Source organism: Salvelinus alpinus, chromosome 10, assembly GCF_045679555.1.
Source record: "Salvelinus alpinus chromosome 10, SLU_Salpinus.1, whole genome shotgun sequence".
In the NCBI taxonomy this organism is placed as follows: domain Eukaryota; kingdom Metazoa; phylum Chordata; class Actinopteri; order Salmoniformes; family Salmonidae; genus Salvelinus; species Salvelinus alpinus.
Genome location: NC_092095.1, coordinates 36,654,435 through 36,674,712, shown reverse-complemented (window position 1 = coordinate 36,674,712; position 20,278 = coordinate 36,654,435). Strand labels below are relative to the sequence as shown.

At 44.2% G+C, this 20,278-nt stretch overlaps 1 protein-coding gene across 1 annotated transcript; it reads left to right on the top strand.

Moving 5' to 3' along the window:
• Positions 1–4,678: 4,678 nt before the first annotated feature.
• maf1b (MAF1 homolog, negative regulator of RNA polymerase III b) lies at positions 4,679–17,553 on the top strand. Its single transcript, XM_071329124.1, has 8 exons — positions 4,679–5,201; positions 6,628–6,716; positions 13,900–14,028; positions 14,303–14,465; positions 15,600–15,721; positions 15,815–15,934; positions 16,382–16,474; positions 16,635–17,553. Exons 2-8 carry the CDS (start codon positions 6,634–6,636, stop codon positions 16,657–16,659), a joined length of 735 nt encoding a protein of 244 aa, XP_071185225.1. The 5' UTR covers positions 4,679–5,201; positions 6,628–6,633; the 3' UTR covers positions 16,660–17,553.
• Positions 17,554–20,278: the final 2,725 nt, after the last annotated feature.

The following is a 20,278-nucleotide window of genomic DNA, read 5'->3' as shown; positions in this document are numbered from 1 at the left end:
TAGGACCTGCGCCGCTTCCTGTGTGAGGCAGGGTCGTACTCTGCGAATGTTGTAGAGCATGAACCTACAGGAACGGGTCACCGCCTTGATGTTAGTTGAGAGCGACAGGGTGTTGTCCAGGATCACGCCAAGGTTCTTAGCACTCTGGGAGGAGGACACAATGGAGTTGTCAACCGTGATGGCGAGATCATGGAACGGGCAGTCCTTCCCCGGGAGGAAGAGCAGCTCCGTCTTGCCGAGGTTCAGCTTGAGGTGGTGATCCGTCATCCACGCTGATATGTTTGCCAGACATGCAGAGATGCGATTCGCCACCTGGTTATCAGAGGGGGGAAAGGAGAAGATTAATTGTGTGTCGTCTGCATAGCAATGATAGGAGAGACCATGTGAGGATATGACAGAGCCAAGTGACTTGGTGTATAGCGAGAATAGGAGAGGGCCTAGAACAGAGCCCTGGGGGACACCAGTGGTGAGAGCACGTGGTGCGGAGACAGATTCTCGCCACGCCACCTGGTAGGAGCGACCTGTCAGGTAGGACGCAATCCAAGCGTGGGCCGCGCCGGAGATGCCCAACTCGGAGAGGGTGGAGAGGAGGATCTGATGGTTCACAGTATCAAAGGCAGCCGATAGGTCTAGAAGGATGAGAGCAGAGGAGAGAGAGTTAGCTTTAGCAGTGCGGAGCGCCTCCGTGACACAGAGAAGAGCAGTCTCAGTTGAATGACTAGTCTTGAAACCTGACTGATTTGGATCAAGAAGGTCATTCTGAGAGAGATAGCAGGAGAGCTGGCCAAGGACGGCACGTTCAAGAGTTTTGGAGAGAAAAGAAAGAAGGGATACTGGTCTGTAGTTGTTGACATCGGAGGGATCGAGTGTAGGTTTTTTCAGAAGGGGTGCAACTCTCGCTCTCTTGAAGACGGAAGGGACGTAGCCAGCGGTCAAGGATGAGTTGATGAGCGAGGTGAGGTAAGGGAGAAGGTCTCCGGAAATGGTCTGGAGAAGAGAGGAGGGGATAGGGTCAAGCGGGCAGGTTGTTGGGCGGCCGGCCGTCACAAGACGCGAGATTTCATCTGGAGAGAGAGGGGAGAAAGAGGTCAAAGCACAGGGTAGGGCAGTGTGAGCAGAACCAGCGGTGTCGTTTGACTTAGCAAACGAGGATCGGATGTCGTCGACCTTCTTTACAAAATGGTTGACGAAGTCATCCGCAGAGAGGGAGGAGGGGGGAGGAGGGGGAGGAGGATTCAGGAGGGAGGAGAAGGTGGCAAAGAGCTTCCTAGGGTTAGAGGCAGATGCTTGGAATTTAGAGTGGTAGAAAGTGGCTTTAGCAGCAGAGACAGAAGAGGAGAATGTAGAGAGGAGGGAGTGAAAGGATGCCAGGTCCGCAGGGAGGCGAGTTTTCCTCCATTTCCGCTCGGCTGCCCGGAGCCCTGTTCTGTGAGCTCGCAATGAGTCGTCGAGCCACGGAGCAGGAGGGGAGGACCGAGCCGGCCTGGAGGATAGGGGACATAGAGAGTCAAAGGATGCAGAAAGGGAGGAGAGGAGGGTTGAGGAGGCAGAATCAGGAGATATGTTGGAGAAGGTTTGAGCAGAGGGAAGAGATGATAGGATGGAAGAGGAGAGAGTAGCGGGGGAGAGAGAGCGAAGGTTGGAACGGCGCGATACCATCCGAGTAGGGGCAGTGTGGGAAGTGTTGGATGAGAGCGAGAGGGAAAAGGATACAAGGTAGTGGTCGGGGAGTTGCAATGAGATTAGTGGAAGAACAGCATCTAGTAAAGATGAGGTCAAGCATATTGCCTGCCTTGTGAGTAGGGGGGGAAGGTGAGAGGGTGATGTCAAAAGAGGAGAGGAGTGGAAAGAAGGAGGCAGAGAGGAATGAGTCAAAGGTAGACGTGGGGAGGTTAAAGTCACCCAGAACTGTGAGAGGTGAGCCATCCTCAGGAAAGGAACTTATCAGGGCGTCAAGCTCATTGATGAACTCTCCAAAGGAACCTGGAGGGCGATAAATGATAAGGATGTTAAGCTTGAAAGGGCTGGTAACTGTGACAGCATGGAATTCAAAGGAGGCGATAGACAGATGGGTCAGGGGAGAAAGAGAGAATGTCCACTTGGGAGAGATGAGGATCCCAGTGCCACCACCCCGCTGACCAGAAGCTCTCGGGGTGTGCGAGAACACGTGGGCAGACGAGGAGAGAGCAGTAGGAGTAGCAGTGTTATCAGTGGTAATCCATGTTTCCGTCAGTGCCAAGAAGTCGAGGGACTGGAGGGAAGCATAGGCTGGGATGAACTCTGCCTTGTTGGCCGCAGATCGGCAGTTCCAGAGGCTGCCGGAGACCTGGAACTCCATGTGGGTCGTGCGCGCTGGGACCACCAGGTTAGAGTGGCGGCGGCCACGCGGTGTGAAGCGGTTGTATGGTCTGTGCAGAAAGGAGAGAAGAGGGATAGACAGACACATAGTTGACAGGCTACAGAAGAGGCTACGCTAATGCAAAGGAGATTGGAATGACAAGTGGACTACACGTCTCGAATGTTCAGAAAGTTGAGCTTACGTTGCAAAAAATCTATTGACTAAAATGATATAGTACTGCTGGCTGGTGAAGTAGGCTAGCTAGCAGTGGCTGCGTTGTTGACTTTGTTTGAAAGTGTAGCTGGCTAGGTAACCTCGATAATTACTCTAAACTACTGAATTATCTTGGATACAAAGACAGCAAAGACAACTATGTAGCTAGCTAACACTACGCTAATCAAGTCGTTCCGTTGTAAGGTAATAGTTTCTACTATTCGGTAGAAGTTGGCTAGCTAGCAGTGTTGACTAGGTAGGAGAACGGCAGCGCGGCGGACGAAAATAGCTGGCTAGCTAACCGATAATTACTCTAAACTACACAATTATCTTAGATACAAAGACAGCAAAGACAACTATGTAGCTAGCTAACACTACACTAATCAAGTCGTTCCGTTGTTCCGTTGTAATGTAATAGTTTCTAATAGTTTCTACAGTGCTGCTATTCGGTGGCTAGCTGGCTAGCTAGCAGTGTTGACTACGTTACGTTACGTTAGAAAGACGAAAATAGCTGGCTAGCGAACCTCGATAATTACTCTAAACTACACAATTATCTTTGATACAAAGACGGCTATGTAGCTAGCTAAGATCAAACAAATCAAACCGTTGTACTGTAATGAAATGAAATGAAATGTAATACTACCTGTGGAGCGAAGCGGAATGCGACTACTCGCTCCAACCCGGAAGTGCTGAAGTCATCTCTCCCGGAAGTGCTGAAGTCATCTATAAAACACTATGAATGCTGGATAGATGAAAAGTTAGCACACAGAAACGGATAGTGGATAATACCCTGACTACACCGCTCGCGTCGTGTGCGCCAGCATTGCAAAATAAATTTAGAAATCTATATTATTAAATTGTTGCACCCACACTGCTCGCGCGCACCAACGAGCGTCTGCATTGCCAAGGGCTAACAGGCTGACTACACCTCCCGCGTTGCGTGCGCCAGCATTGCAAAATAAATTTAGAAATCTATATTATTCAATTATTGCACCCACAATGCTCGCGAGCGTCTACGTTGCCAATGGCTAAACTAGAAGTCAGTTCTATTTGTGACGCAGATCGTGCTGCAAGTCCTGCCTCTCTCATCTCCTCATTGGTTTATAGAAGCGGGTACCCACGTGCCATCTCCTCATTGGTTATACCCACGTGGGTGACAAAGACGAACGAGGTCAGTGGCGGTAATGCACCTAATTTATGAAAGTTGCCAATTGCAATATAAAGTCAAGAGAAGAAAAAGCTTAGAAGGAGGAGAGATGACTAGAAACGATTTGGTTGACAGTTTTATGTGTGGATTAATTGTCGGAGTAGAGGACCTTGTGCATTTCAGGTAAAATAACAACTCAATGTTTATATCCCAGGACAAATTAGCTAAAAACAGCAAGCTAGCTAAATATGACAAATTACCCAGCTAGCTAAATTGCCATAAATGTTGAATGCTTTTCGACCTGTCCCTAAATTAATGTAATTGGGTCAGAGTTTAAAAAAATATTTTAACCTGTGTGTTGTGATCACGTTTGTTGTGGGGGAGGGGAAATGCACTCCCTCCCCTGTGCCCAATAAATTAAAAAAACACACAACCCTCCGAAGAAAAAATCATGTTTGACAACCCTCCCCTACTTTGGACCACCTCTCCCCCGAATAAATTGCGATCTGTCTCTACCAGTGATGAAATGATCGGAGCTGTCCCTATACTGCAAGCTGTGTGGGTTCAGGTCTTGCAGTTTCTTCGCTTTTCTGACAGTTCTTGAGTCTTATTTACTTGGTGTTTCATGATTGCAGGTCATCTGTAAAAATATTTTTTCCCCTGTTGTCATTCCTGCCTTGTTAGAACATACAAATACTGCATAGAAATCGACTATGAATCAACTCGTTTTAGGCATTGTTATCATGCAGTTAAGGGTTGCCACTGCTTTTGTTGTCGGAAGAATTTATGCATTTGACTTCCAACAGGGCCGTACGTCGCCTGTCAATCTAGAATTATTAAACGACACACCATTTTGACCAATCATAACCATCAGTGGTTTATAACGACATGGCAGTCAGCCATTCAGAGCACTACAAAGCGACACTCAAGATAAGTAGGTGTGGTCTTTGACAATGAAAATGTACATCATGGTTTACAGTGGGCGGGAGTTAAATACAGTGGATTTATTACGTTTTCATCGACGCTGTTGTGTGGTTTGCCTTCAAATTATCAGTATTGCTAATCAAAAATTACACTGGGACTTTGCGAAGTAGACAGAAGCAGTGCAAGGGATCAAGTCGCTTCGAAAAGGAGACTTGATCTGACAGAAACTGTAACTAGAAAGCTAACGTTAGCTTATCTCGGTCAACGTAAATCTGTCAAAAGGGATGCCGCTGCAATCCAAGTCAGACGGATTCAGGGGTTCTTTGGACTTGATGTCGTCTCATTTAATCGGCATAAGAAGTTTTTCGATAAAAGCTTTAACGATAAATCAATCTCGTACGAGTATCTTTTTAAATTGCTGAAGTTTAGGAACTAACTGCTTTGACACAGTCAGTGCTTGCTAGCTAACTTGCATAACAACAACAAATCTGTGGCGCGTCCTCGCCCGCTAAGAGAAACATCATCAGTGAAATTGGTAAAGACATTTCAGTTTCACAAAGAGCGTCGACGTTATCTTTGGTAAGAAGAATTTTTATGTGAAATGTGTAGATTAGCTAGCTACTGTAGCCAACTACCTAGCAAGCGGGGGTTTAGTGGGGGAGGGGTCAGCTAGACAGAAAGGGGTTGGTCGTTTTGTTTACTTTCCACATTTCCCCACGGCCACGGGGTGCCCCCATGGAATTAGGAATTAGAATACTTAAGGATCTTTGGTTGCCCCCCTATCCTATGCTTATTAAATTGGCCAGTGGAATCAAACACTAAACAGTGCAATGTAACTAACTAATTTATCTCGGGGTGCAGCTACTGTATCTATAGCATTGAGCTTGGAGACTGTCCACCAGCCTGGTATCATAGACTAGACGTAACATAGTAAACGAAATCTGGGAAATCTAAAGTTAGTATGGTATTTTAAGTTTGGTATAGTTTTATGAGAGATGGATACTTAAGTAGAGTGGTTGGTCGGGGTGGATGGGTTGACATAATGCGACGGTCTAGCAACCCCAAGGTTGCAAGTTCCAATCTCATCACAGACAACTTTAGCAACTGTTAAACATACTACTTTTTTATCTACTTTATAACTACTTAGCAAATTTAGCAAACATTTAAGCACCTAGCTAGAATTCGTAACATATTGTACATTTTGCAAATTCATAACATAATACGAATTGTAATTCATATCATATGAAATGGGTGATGGATTCCACAAACTGAAAGTGGTGGGAAAAGTAACCAATTGTAATACTTGAGTAAAAGTAAAGACACCTTAATAGAAAATGACTCAAGTAAAAGTGAAGGTCACCCAGTAAAATTCTACTTGAGTAAAAGTTTTTTTAAAGTTTGGGTTTTAAATATACTTGCGTATCAAAAGTAAAAGTACAAATCATTTCAAATTACTTATATTAAGCAAACCAGATGGCACTATTTTTTTTATTTATTTATGGATTGCCAGGGGCACACTCAGACTTAATTTACAAACAAAGCATTTGTGTTTAATGAGTGCCAGATCAGATGCAGTAGGGATGACCAGGGATTTTTATAGGTGTGTGAATTAGACCATTTCCCTGTCCTGCTAAGCATTCACAATGTTATAAGTACTTTTGGGTGTCAGAGAAAATGTATGGAGTAAAAAGTACATTATTTTCTTCAGGAATGTAGTGAAGTGAAAGTAAAACTCATCAAAAATATGAATAGTAAAGATATCCAAAAAAAATACTTTAGTAGTACTTTAAAGTATTTTTACTTAAGTACTTTACACCACTGCAAACTAATACATACCTTACGAAAAGTAACATATTTTACTAAATGGAGTATCCCAGCTTTACATACAGAATAATACAAAAACATTTATTGCATACGCCCTTTTTTCCCACTAAGGAAGCCGTGAAAAAGTATTCTTGAATGTCTGATGGACTGTCTATTTTAACATTTCCCTTTCCTCTCACAGGCAGGAATGAAACTGTTAGAGAACAGCAGTTTTGAAGCCCTGAGCTCTCAACTCTGTGTTGAAACGGGAGAGTCTCGCATCCTTGGAAGGTAATTACCATAACAGCACTAGACCAGCATCATTAGTCGATCACATTACCTCATATCTAATCACTTGTCACAAAGTGTTTTGTAAAGCCTGCGTTACTGTTGCATGACTAACACATACAGTACCATTCAAAAGTTAGGACGCACCTACTCATTCAAGTTTTTATTATTTACTATTTTCTACATTGTAGAATAATAGTGAAGACATCAACTATGAAATAACACATGGAATCATGTAGTAACCAAAAAAGTGTTAAACAAATCAAAATATTTTATATTTGAGATTCTTCAAAGTAGCCACCCTTTGCCTTGATGACAGCTTTGCACACTTGTCACTCTCTCAACCAGCTTCATAAGGTAGTCACCTGGAATGCATTTCAATTAACAGGTGTGCCTTGTTTAGTTAATTTGTGGAATTTCTTTCCTTAATGCGTTTGAGACAATCAGTTGTGGCAAGATAGGGGTTGGTATACAGAAGATAGCCCTATTTGGTAAATGACCAAGTTCATATAATGGCAAGAACAGCTCAAATAAGCAAAGAGAAACGACAGTCCATCATTACTTTAAGACATGAAGGTCAATAAATACCGAAAATGTAAATTACTTTTAAAGTTTCTTCAAGTGCAGTCACAAAAACCATCAAGCGCTATGATGAAACTGGCTCTCATGAGGACCGCCACAGGAAAGGAAGACCCAGAGTCACCGCTGCTTCAAAGGATAAGTTCATTAGAGTTACCAGCCTCAGAAATTGCGGCCCAAATAAATGCTTCAGAGTTCAAGTAACAGACACATCTCAACATCAACTGCGTGAATCGGGCCTTCGTGGTAAAATTGCTGCAAAGAAACCACTACTAAAGGACACCAATAAGAAAAAGAGACTTGCTTGGGCCAAGAAACACGAGCAATGGACATTAGACCGGTGAAAATCTGTCCTTTGGTCTGATCACACAGTCTGTGATTTATTTAGAATTCAAGGCACACTTAACCAGCATGGCTACCACAGCATTCTGCAGCAATACGCAATACCATCTGGTTTGCCCTTTTTATTTTATTTTTTATTTTTACCGTTATTTTACCAGGTAAGTTGACTGAGAACACGTTCTCATTTGCAGCAACGACCTGGGGAATAGTTACAGGGGAGAGGAGGGGGATGAATGAGCCAATTGTAAACTGGGGATTATTAGGTGACCGTGATGGTAGAGGGCCAGATTGGGAATTTAGCCAGGACACCGGGGTTAACACCCCTACTCTTACGATAAGTGCCATGGGATCTTTAATGACCTCAGAGAGTCAGGACACCCGTTTAACGTCCCATCCGAAAGACGGCACCCTACACAGAGCAGTGTCCCCAATCACTGCCCTGGGGCATTGGGATCTTTGTTTAGACCAGAGGAAAGAGTGCCTCCTACTGGCCCTCCAACACCACTTCCAGCAGCACCTGGTCTCCCATCCAGGGACTGACCAGGACCAACCCTGCTTAGCTTCAGAAGCAAGCCAGCAGTGGTATGCAGGGTGGTATGCTGGCCCTTAGTCCCACTATCATTTGTTTTTCAACAGAACAATGACCCAATACACCTCCAGGCTGTGTAAGGGCTATTTGACCAATAAGGAGAGTGATGGAGTGCTGCTTCAGATGACTTGGCCTCCACAATCACCTGACCTCAACCCAATTGAGATGGTTCGGGATGAGTTGTACCGCAGAGTGAAGGAAAAGCAGCCAACAAATGGTCAACGTATTTGGGAACTCCTTCAAGACTGTTGGAAAAGCATTCCAGGTGACGCTATGAAAGCCAACTGACACTTACTCCTGAGGTGCTGACCTGTTGCACCCTCTACAACCACTGTGATTATTATCATTTGACCCTGTGGGTCATCTATGAAGGTTTGAATATCTTGGCCATGTAGTGTTATAATCTCCACCCCAGCACAGCCAGAAGAGGACTGGCCACCTCTCAGAGCCTTGGTCCCTTTCTAGGTTTCTTCCTAGGTTCCTGCCTTTCTAATGAGTTTTTCCTAGCCACCGTGCTTCTACATCTGCATTGCTTGCTGTTTGGGGTTTAGGCAACCCTGTTGTTTCTGTGTAGCACTTTGACATCGGCTGATGTAAAAAGGGCTTTATAAATACATTTGATTGAAGCTGGTTGAGAGAATGCCAAGAGTGTGCAAAGCTGTCATCAAGGCGAAGGGTAGCTACTTTGACGGATATAAAATATATATATTTTGTTTAACACTTTTGGTTGCTACATAATTCCATGTGTTATTTCATAGTTTGTCTTTACTAATATTCTACAATGTAAAAAATAAAATCTCTTGAATGAGTAGGTGTCCCAAACTTTTGAATGGGACTGTAGGTTCAAATTTTTAACCGTGACTAAATGTGCTGTCCTTTAGTAGGCCTGTGTGTGAACCGCAGGTGCATGGTGACAGATGGAACTGTAGGCTGCTACTACTACAGGATCAGCTGTTCATGGACCATAACACACCCCTCACCCTGCCTCCTCTGTGGATGGTGCATGCATTCTGTGCCTCTCTTCAGGGGTGTATTTCTTATTGGGTTAATAGGCTCTATTTTTAAAAGGCAAGCGTAACACTTTGAGGCTCTCTGGGAGCATCAACAAAACCATACAGCCTATGAAGGGTAAAGTCAAAGCTGAGGACACTGCATATGTAAAAACAGAGGTAAACAACAAACTGTCAGAATAATATGGTCAACTGAACTCCCACAGAGGTGTGTCTCTGTGCTAAAGATGTGGTGTAGGCTACCTAAAAAGTACCTGAGCAGGACCAGATGAGGCAATATTGGGTTTTATGCAATAGGATTGCCATAGGAATTGAGCCCTAATCCCCATCAAGCCCTGTAGTGATTACTGGTAATATGGACGATTTTGCTAAGGAGGTGTAATCGCTCACAAAATATATTGATCCCTTAGGATGGTGGATGAGTGTTGTGTTACGCAACGGGGGTAGATTTACTCAACTGCAGAAGGCATTGAGGTAACAGTAGGAGCAGTGATTTTACAAAGGACTGTAGGTTGTGGAACCAGTGGGAACGATGGTGGTGACCCCTTTCATGGTTCTGACCCAGGACAGGGTGTCCTCTAACAGGCCTTTGTGGCTATTTTTATACTGTAATGGAGAGTGGTATGGAGCATACACACACTCACAGCTGGGCACTGATGGTGTTTAGCCTGCTGCTTACTGGATTAGTATGGCCCATGATGGCAGCAGAGGCCAAGCTGGCACAATTTGACTCTGAGGCTGATTCTTTCCACCACCCAAAAAAGCCAAAGTCTGCAATTACTCAGAAATATTCAACTATACCCATAATGATACAAAACAGAGCATGCAGTCACATGTTTGAGGTTCACATTCTATCATAGTTTTCCATAGAATTACTGTTTTTGGATAAAATGTTATATTTAACCAGGAAGTCTGTTACAAATAGGCCTACATACACAAGCAACTATCCTATATAGGAGGGGTGGGCAGACTTTTTGGCTCGAGGGCCACATCGGGATTTTGAAATCTGCATTTTTTGGGGGACCAATTGTTTGTTAAAATCAAAATCAGGGTTTTCCCCTTTCACAATGCAGAAAGACTGCATTTAATCAGTGGACACCACTCGTTTTTATTACAACACACCTGTCATAATTGTTTTCTTTACTGAAATAGAGGTTTATTATTATTGTTAAAGGTACTGCATAGGTGTAAACATATTTTGTGAGATAGCACTTGTGTAGCAGAAATGTGCAGAAAGTAGTTTTGATGCATTTTCTTGAAGGGAAACCATAAGTCTTGAACCTTTTTGGCAACATAGTGATATTCTTATACTAAACAATGAGGAATTAAACTACAAAATTCTAGTCTTCTCCCATTTTTTTAACCATTGCCCCCACCCACAAGGTGTATAAATAAGATGGATACAAAACAAAAACGTGAAGAAAATAAATTGAGTGTAATTAGCACATGTAGGACAGTATGCAAGTGTGTGTGCATGGACTTTGATACTTTGAGATGTATTTCTCACATGTGCAGCATATAGTATTTGTTTTACAGTCCTTCTTTGGGGGGCATAATTGGCATCTCCTCCTCTTGCCTACTGCAGCCTCAGGTGGATCAGGACAAGATTCAGCCCCCTGAGCAGCTTTCACAAGCGCTGCAGACGCTGCTGTGCGGGGGAGACGCTCCCGTCTTTGAATGTGTGGGGTTACAAGTGCCTTTTCCAGCTTCTCTAGGAACACCCTCTTTTTCCACTTATCAGGCATCCAGGTAGGGTTGATCTTGTTCCATATCACGAAGGCATTGTATGAGGACACAATGATGTTATGGAAGATGACCAGGGGCCAGCAGAAAGTCATCCTCCTGCAGCTGTAAGTTCCAATCACCTTGTCCAGGTTGTCCATGCCTCCTTTGTTGTGGTTGTAGTCCAGGATGATGGCTGGTTTCCTGTCCTCACGATCACTTATCTCAGCCGTTTTGTGCAGTGTGCTCAGGAGGACCACATTCTTCTTCCTCTTTGGGAGGTAAGAAACTAGAGTGGTGGTGGGGGTGAAGGCAAACTTTGAGGTCTCTCTCCCCCTTGAGAGGAGTGCAGGGTGGAGCTCAGACTTGTTCTTTCTAACTGTGCCAACCATGGTGATCTTCCTCTTCAGGAGCTGCTGGCTGACTTCATAAGAAATAGTGACATTGTGCCCCTTCAGTCCATCTGTCACATTAAGCACAACCCGCATCCCCTGGTTTTTCTCCGGGCCTCCACTGGTCGGCTTCCCTGTGTGAACTTGCATCTTCCAATCGTAGCTGGATTGTGCATCACAGCCCACCCATATCTTGATGCCATACTTTGCTGGCTTGCTGGGCATATACTTCTGGAAAGGACAGCAACCTTTGGACAAAAGAGATAACAATCAGTAATTGGTATCAATGTCACAGAAAACAATCACAAGTCAATGATTTTACAGCAATACATAAAATGAACAGTGAAAATCACATTTCAGATATGAAAATAAAAATGTACCTCTGAATGGAACCAGTTGCTCATCCACTGTTACTTCAGGCCCAGGGTTGTAGAGGTATGGCAGACACTCCACCCACTTCTCCCAGACCTCTCTTATGGCTGCCAGTTTCTCTCACACATTTTGCAGGTCTTGACTCGCGGTTATCAAATCGTAGCATTCTTGAGAAAGTGTGAAAGACTTTCAGTGGCATCTTGGCACGGAAAATCGCCCTTCCACTATCTGCATCCCAGAGTCTACATGTAGCCTCACCTCGGGACCTATACACACCCGCTAAGATTAGCAACCCTATGTAGGCACGCAGGTCAACCTCATCCATCCTTTTCCAGTTGTCTCCATATTTACGGAAACCCTTCAAATTTGTAATCTCCAGGAAGATTTTTTTCGATGGCTGGTGTGATGAACTTTTAGAATGTTGAGCCGATGTCCTGGGCATGGGCAACTGCATGTCTTGTGGGCCCTGGGGTCATCCTTATGACATTTTGTGCTGCCATCCTACCCTAGTTGTCATGGTGATGAAATATAACATGGTCCTTTTGTCAAAGAACAGCAAAAATGTCTTTTAGTTTGGGGGATTTCTTCCTCATCTGAAGATGATGCATTGTGCTCTGGGTTGTATTCTTCCCTGTCTTCTTCAGATACCTCCTCCTCTTCTAAATCATTGTTCTATTGTTCCTCCTGGGTATCTGAAAAAAATCTGATCTACGACCTGTTGGGCACTGAAACGTGCACTTATGACTTCAGCAAAGATAACCTTTTATAGCCTCTGACTGCATTCCCATTAGTAAACAATGTTTTCAATAAATGTTTATTTTGTCTGAACTTGAGTCGTGTTTTTTTCCCGTGGAGGGGAGATGCTGCACATGCACAATAAAGTGTTTGTTTTGTCTGAGTTCAATCAGTAGCACACACTCAATTTCTGTGTGTTTATGTGGTGTGTAAATTATTTTATAACTGGCGGGTCAAAATTACCCTAAGACAATCTTTGTACCCCAGTGGTGTACAGCTTTCATGGAAATATGAACAAAGGTGATGTTTCACTTTTTCTAATGTTGGGGTCACGCTAGGAAAAGTCAAATTAATTTATGGGATTTTCTTTGCTGTTAAACATAGTGGCGGGTCATTTTTTACCCTTAAGACAACAACGGTTACGCTAAAGTGTACTGCTAGCTAACGTTAGCTGGCTGGCTCCTTAGCGGAGGTTATTATTCTTTTCCCAGAGCTGTTTGCTTTTCTAGTTAGAGCCTAATGTTAGGCATTTGTTTAACTAGCTAACGTTAGCTGGCTGACTGACGTGTGTGTACAACAACCATTGAATATGGCCGGTGTCAGTAAATGTCTGCAAAAAAGTGTAATGAAATTGTTGCCAGTAGAGCTGGTTAGACTGTTTTATGTTATGAACAAATCGGCCTTGTGTGCGCTCCGAGAGCGAAACGAGATGGGTGGAGCTAATGCTTTAGAGGGTGTGATCGATGCGGAATGGGTGTAGACAAAGAGCTCTTCACTAGATACCAAAACATTCAAAGGCCATTTTCTCAAAAGTGAGTTTACAAGTTGATCAACTTTCAAGGCAGAATTACTTTCCCATTGTTCCTCAAATGTAGTATATGACATACCATTTTGTAGCTCATTCTCTACTTTGATCCTATGTATAAAAAAAATATATATATATTTAAAAAATACCATTTCACATTTTGCTACATAAGACCTACTCAATTCAGATGGTGAGTCCCATTTGTCTGTTAATGGAAACTAGGCCAGTCATGTGACACCCACCCACCTGACCTTTGCTCCTTCCTATAATTAGACTGGGCCACAGTGTGTCTCTGAGCCAGAGTTTGAGTTGCACAACCTCTTCTCTTGCATAACTAAGGTTGGGGGGGAAATAAACATGACCAGACCCTGCACGACTCCCTCAACCTAGTGCCAGTCCATCCACATCCCTCAAATAGAACTCAATGAAACAGACAACCGAGACTTGTTCAAAGCAATAAACACAAAGAAACATACAACGTGGGAGGGTCAGTAGATGAGATACTGTACGGTTTGTATTATTGAATTAGGGACATGATTAGTTCGAGACAATACCCATGTCCTCCGCAGTCATTAGATTAAAGGAATTCCACTTTTAATACAATGCCAACAGTTTAACTCAGGGTTTTGTCTCGCTTTAGGATCGAGAGCTACTCCTGCAAGATGGCTGGTGATGACAAGCACATGTTTAAGCAGTTCTGCCAGGAAGGGGAACCACATGTCCTAGAGGCCCTCTCGCCCCCCCAGTCCAGCGCCACCAGCCCACCCCAGTAAGTACCACAGCCACACAATGTTTGCATAACACAGGTCTGATCACTAGGAACGAAACGGATACCAATGGGGAGGGACTACCTGTTTTTGTTTTCCATTGTGAAACATTTTCCTACAGTGTGCACTAATGAATACTACTCTGTAGATACAACACCAGTATCACAATATCAGTCTTATGTGGCACATGAATGGAGAATAATATTTTTTACTTCCCAACCAAATAACTCCACTCTCTCCCTTGCGCTCTCTACTTATCGCCATTGTTTTGCACAGACTGGGGAAGAGCAGTGAGGATGGTGAGAACCCTCTGACTGACAAGTGTTGCAGGAAGACATTGTTCTACCTCATCACCACGCTCAACGAGTCATTCAGGCCCGACTACGACTTCAGTGCAGCTCGGGGCCACGAGTTCAGCCGGGAGCCCAGCCTCAACTGGGTCAGTAGCACTACCTCTGTTCCTCTCATGATTAGACCACGTTGGGATGACTTTAAACCAGCCCAATTAAAACGGCCGTTCAAGCCTAATTTCAGAATTGCTCACATACTCATATACAGACGCTCTGAATCATTCCATGCAAGTCCCGGAAGCACATTGTTACTAAGCCTTACGCATAAGGGGGAGATGGTGAATTTTCTACAAGGGACTTATGGAATATCACAGGCTGTAAGATAGAGGTGTCAAGCTCAATTCCTGGAGGGCCGTGTGTCTGCTGGTTCCTTTTTATCACCTTTCAGTTTGTCTAATTAAGACCTCGACAACCAAGTGACTTATCAATAACCTTTTAATTATAACCTAACTAATAAATAATCTTAGTTGATCAATCAAGTACAACGGAGGACCTTCAGGAATTGAGTTTGACACCGCTGCTGTGAAGGCCTTTGCAGACTTGTACGATTTTAGCCGTAGGCTCTGGCAAAGTTGTGTGTCAGATTTTGTTTTGCCTTTGTGTGGCTCGTGTTACGAGCCGATCCCGGTGACTGACCAATAGGAAGACAGAGTATGCACACAATAATACGATTATTGTGAATAGTCAAATTTGTATAATAGTTTGAAACTTTTACATGCTGTGCAAGAATAATGATTTCCCTAATAATCATCATGTTTAGGCTACCCAATGGGATTTTGAGGAATGCACAAAATCGCCAGTCAAAATAAAACGTTCTACCACAGCGACCATGTTACTTTGGGGAAGCCTATTTCTGAGTTCGGACAAATAAAGTTTGTATGAGCTTTTTGTAAGATGTATTCTTTGTTTTTCCAAACTCACTTCACTCGCGCATAAGCATAGAGTGAGGCTTTCGCTGCTGGTGTCGGCACATGCACAGGGCAAATACACCGCTGCAGTTGACAGCCTATGTCTGCTGACGTAGCCTCGCAAGCCAATTGCAGACCTGAAGAAAGTCGTACGATCTGGCCAGGTTGATAATCAAGATTTTAATTTGGTGACGTCGCACAGTGACGTGATAATCGTAGAAGTCTGAATCCGACGTACAGCAAAGGCCTTAAGAGGTCTATTCATCTGTAAGGAGAATGAGACGTTGTAATGATTGTGTGCCGTGCCTCCGCCAGGTGGCGAATGCAGTAAACGGCAGCCTGTACTCATCAGTTGGAGTGGAGTTCAACTCCCTGGGGCCTGAGCTGTGGAACTTCATCGACCAGGAAATTAGCCTGCAGGAATGTGACATATACAGGTGTGTGTGTGAAGGTACATGTACAGTATGTTTTCTGATTCTTGTTTGCTGCCAGTATATGAAGTATATTTATATGTCCCTCTTTGTCCTCAGCTACAACCCTGACCTGGACTCCGACCCCTTTGGGGAGGAAGGCAGCCTCTGGTCCTTCAACTACTTCTTCTACAACAAGAGGCTGAAGAGGATTGTGTTCTTCACCTGTCGTTCCGTCAGGTGAGCAGCCACAGCAGACCTCACTCTGTCTCCATGCAATCTTTGACAAAACATATGGGTTTGTTAGTTCTACAGCCAGTATGAAATAGTTGGTGGCCTGTGGATGAATTTCTATGGTCCATGTATGTTATAAAATCAGAAAATCTGTCTTGCGTTGCTGGTATGAATTGCTCACACCAAACCAGCATATTCTACTGGTTTTGGGGGGTGGCTTTCACTATACAGCAGCAGGAGTTGATTGGGCTTGATGTGCCGAGGCAGCTTGTACACAACCCAAAGCCTGTCTGGTCTCATGTGGTATGGGAGTGTAATCCATTACCAGGAGGACGAAAGGCTAGGGAAGGGGACCGAACAGATCAACTCCAAAAGCAATCTGTCAACCAGAGAAAACCGATGTACCGGTATGTTTGAATAAGGAGTCATGATATTTCTGCTTTATTTCCAAAGTGTCCTGAGTGGGTACGGCCGCGGTTGTCTTGACAATGAGTTGGACATGGAGCTGGATGATGATGAGGAGATAGAGGGATTCACTGAGGACAGGTGGGATCGTGTTACCATAATAATGTTACTACCGGCTTATACTCTAGTGCACAAATGGGCCTCAGTCTTACATATATACTTTTATCAGTGCATGGGGTTGCATGTTTGTTTTGTCTAGATAGACATGATTGACACTACCTTGTTCTCTCCTTGCCTGCAGGTTCCCCAAAGCTCTCTGTGTCTAACGCTCTCCCGATGGAAGACGAGCCCATGCAGGCCAAATATTTAGGCCTATACATCCTCCCCGTTTGTTTTCTTTTCATCAGTTTTTTCCCCCCTCTTTCTCAATGTTTTGTAGAGCCTGACCCAGAAAGGCATTTGCGCATTTAGAGGAAGGATATCCCCGACAAGTGCATGTTTCACATCAGCTGGATCAAAACCATACCGTGAAGAACATTTTTGAAATGCCCATGGTATCTAGTCTCCCTTTTACTGTGATCTTTATCCTCCATCATGGTCCCTGACTTAAGAACTGACACTATGCCTGGTCAATTGATGGAAGGACCTTCCTCTGAACCGCAAGGCCTTTCGAACAACATCCTCGACTCCAAACCAGCCTCTGCTTGGATGCTGAACTCTGATAGAAACCGTCCCAAGACCTATTGGACTGGTCTTGGAGGTTTATGGTCAAGAGAGACCATGGAGTGCTAACCCTGACAAGCACATTTTCTCTTATTGAAGATCCCAGCAAATGTCAGTGGAGATGATTAAGTCCACAGTTCACCGCTAATTCACTAATGAAAGGGGAGGGGCTAATTACATCAACGTGTAGGTCCAATCTCACGCTGCCACACTAGGTAAAGGGTGGTACAACGAGAGCCAATCCGATTGAGTCTATCCAGCTGATTTCCATTTGTGACTGCTTCCTCCTAGGCGTGGCTTTTATGTTCGACAGTGACGTTACTGTGAGAACTGAACTTTCATAGCACTGTTTTGAAACATGCAGCATTAGTAGTGGAACCTTGTAATATGTTATGTTGAATCTACTGCAAAAAATAATCTTATCTACTGCACACGACCTTCTGTGGATGTGAAATTGAGATGGCACTGCCAAAGAGCAATACAACATATCACTTTCATGAGACTCACGTCTATCAATAACCATATTCCCTCTGCATAATGTTTCCTCAATCATGTCGTAAAACCTGTACCCATATTCCACTGCTACAATCGAACACATCCATTTATTTTATGCTCTGTTAAACTTGAAAGGCTTTGGTTTTAAGAGCAACTGAATGTAATGAATGCGGGCAGCAAAGTCAGTGATATTTCCAGTAATTGTTAATGTTCTACGGTATTTTTAGATCAAAATACCCTATGTTCAGTACCTGTTTTGATTAAACTGTGAATGAAGGCCTCCCGGGTGGCGCAGTGGTCGAGGGCACTGCAGCACTAGCTGTGCCACCAGAGACTCTGGGTTCGCGCCCAGGCTCTGTCGCAGCCGGCTGCGACCGGGAGGTCCGTGGGGCGACGCACAATTGGCCTAGCGACGTCCGGGTTAGGGAGGGTTTGGCCGGTAGGGACATCCTTTTCCCATCGCGCACCAGCGACTCCTGTGGCGGGCCGGGCGCAGTGCACGCTATCCAAGGTCGCCAGGTGCACAGTGTTTCTTCCGACACATTGGTGCGGCTGGCTTCCGGGTTGGATGCGCGCTGTGTTTAAAGAAGCAGTGCGGCTTGGTTGGGTTGTGTTTCGGAGGACGCATGGCTTTCGACCTTCGTCTCTCCCGAGCACGTACGGGAGTTGTAGCGATGAGACAAGATAGTAACTACTAACAATTGGATACCACAAAATTGGGGGGGAAAAGGGGGGGAAATTAAATTTAAAATAATTAAAAAACTGAATGAAGTTGTTTGAACCAAAATGTCTTGTCAGAGAGGAGTGGACACAGGCAACATAATTACTAATTCAAATGGTTTGAACAGTAATGACTTATGATACAAGATGAGAGAATGTGTCTTTACACTTATGAAAAGGTATAACTAAAATTGTTCCTATGGACATTGAGTGGAGCCTGACCTTTGCATCAAAAACACTTGCACATATTACTACAAGATATTGGTTACATTTTAACCACTTAATGAATGTGGAAACTACACCTATTAAAATAAGTCATAAATAGCTGACTTCAGTCAAATCATAGCAGGGTGAGACAATCTTTGTAGACAGTGTTCATCAGTCTGATGTTCCAGGTGATTCAGTATCTAGGTCTGGTTTACTCAGAGAAAGGTAGAGAACTCGTATCCCCCCCTGATTATAGCGTCTGCACATGAGCAGTGCTATTGAGGCCTTCTCCATTTTGAAGTAGTCAATTTATTTTTCCTTCGCTGAGTTGGTAAACAAGCTGAAAAGGTATATACTGCCATATGGAGCATTTGAACAGGTATAAAGCCAAGGTTTGAGATTTACTGCCAGCTGATCCCTCCTGATGAGCTGAATGGAATTATGTAATCCTTCTTTAACCCATGGAAAGTCCCACCCAGTTGAATACTTAAAAAATGGTGAAAGTCCTCAATGGCAGTGCCCATGCTAAAACAGGCTTTTGGGCACTAGAGTCCTCTATCATCTATCATAGTGAGCTCTTTATGGCAATAGTCACATGATGATCCACCTCCACGCTGTCTCTTGGGGTAGGCCCAGCAATGCTCAATCCATTTTATTCAATCAGGAAAGAGGCAGAGAACAAAGGCCTCAAAACAATGGTAAACTTTCATAAAATGATTGGAATGGCACAAGAAATAATTATCACCAGTGATTTACCTTTTAAATGTTCTTAAAAATAGGTAAATGTCACCTTGATCTTGAAGACTGGAGCAAAAGCAGGTAGGATCAGGGAAGAAAAGGACCAGGGCCAGAAAGTCCAGAAGCAGGACTGGGGGAAGAGGACACCAAACCAGGCAAGTAGAGGTTGACTTAAGACAGCTGGATAATAAATAGAGGGGCTCAGGACCCTTCATGCAGTGGGGATGAAGCAGCACACAGAAACATGCACTCCCTGCACACGTACGCAAGGGCGTTCTCCTTCCTCCCTCTGTGACCTGAGTGAAGCCAATGTGCTAAGGCACAGGTGTAAAACTCATTCCACTGAAGGCTGAGTGTCTGCGGGTTTTTGCTCTGCCCTTGATTGATAAATTAAGGTCACTAATTAGTAAGGAACTCCCCACACCTTGTTGTCTACGGCTTAATTGAAAGGATAAACCAAAAATCTGCAGACAGAAGGCCTAGGCAATTTCAGTCCTCGTGGGCCTGATTGGTGTTACACTTTTCCCCCATCCCTAGCAAACACAGCTGATTTAGACTAATTGCATTCTATAATGAAGATCATGATTAGTTGATTATTGGAGTCAGGTGTGTTAGCTAGGGTAAAAGTGTGACAGCAATCAGGCCGCGAGAACTAGAGTTGCCCAGGCCTGCTGACTAGACCCTCCATGGAATGCGTTTGATACCCCTGCGCTAAGGGCATAAGTAGCTCACTACACATTAACACAAGGATGGAAGGCTCCAGTTTTCTGCTCCTTCCTCCCTGTGTGAACTTAGTGAAGCCAATGCAAGCGCTAAAGGCACAAGTAGCTCACTATACATCAACACAGTGAAAGAAGTCTCCAAGTTGCTGCTCGTTCCCCCCTGTGTGACCTGAGTGAAGCCAATGCAACCTCTAAGGCAGGGTTTTCCAACCCTCAACTCTGGGCCCCCCCAGACATTTCACATTTTGAGTTTTAACCCTAAACTGGCACACCTGATTCAATTTGTCAACTAATCATCAAGTCTTTGACTAATTTACTAATTAATCAGGTGTGCCAGTTT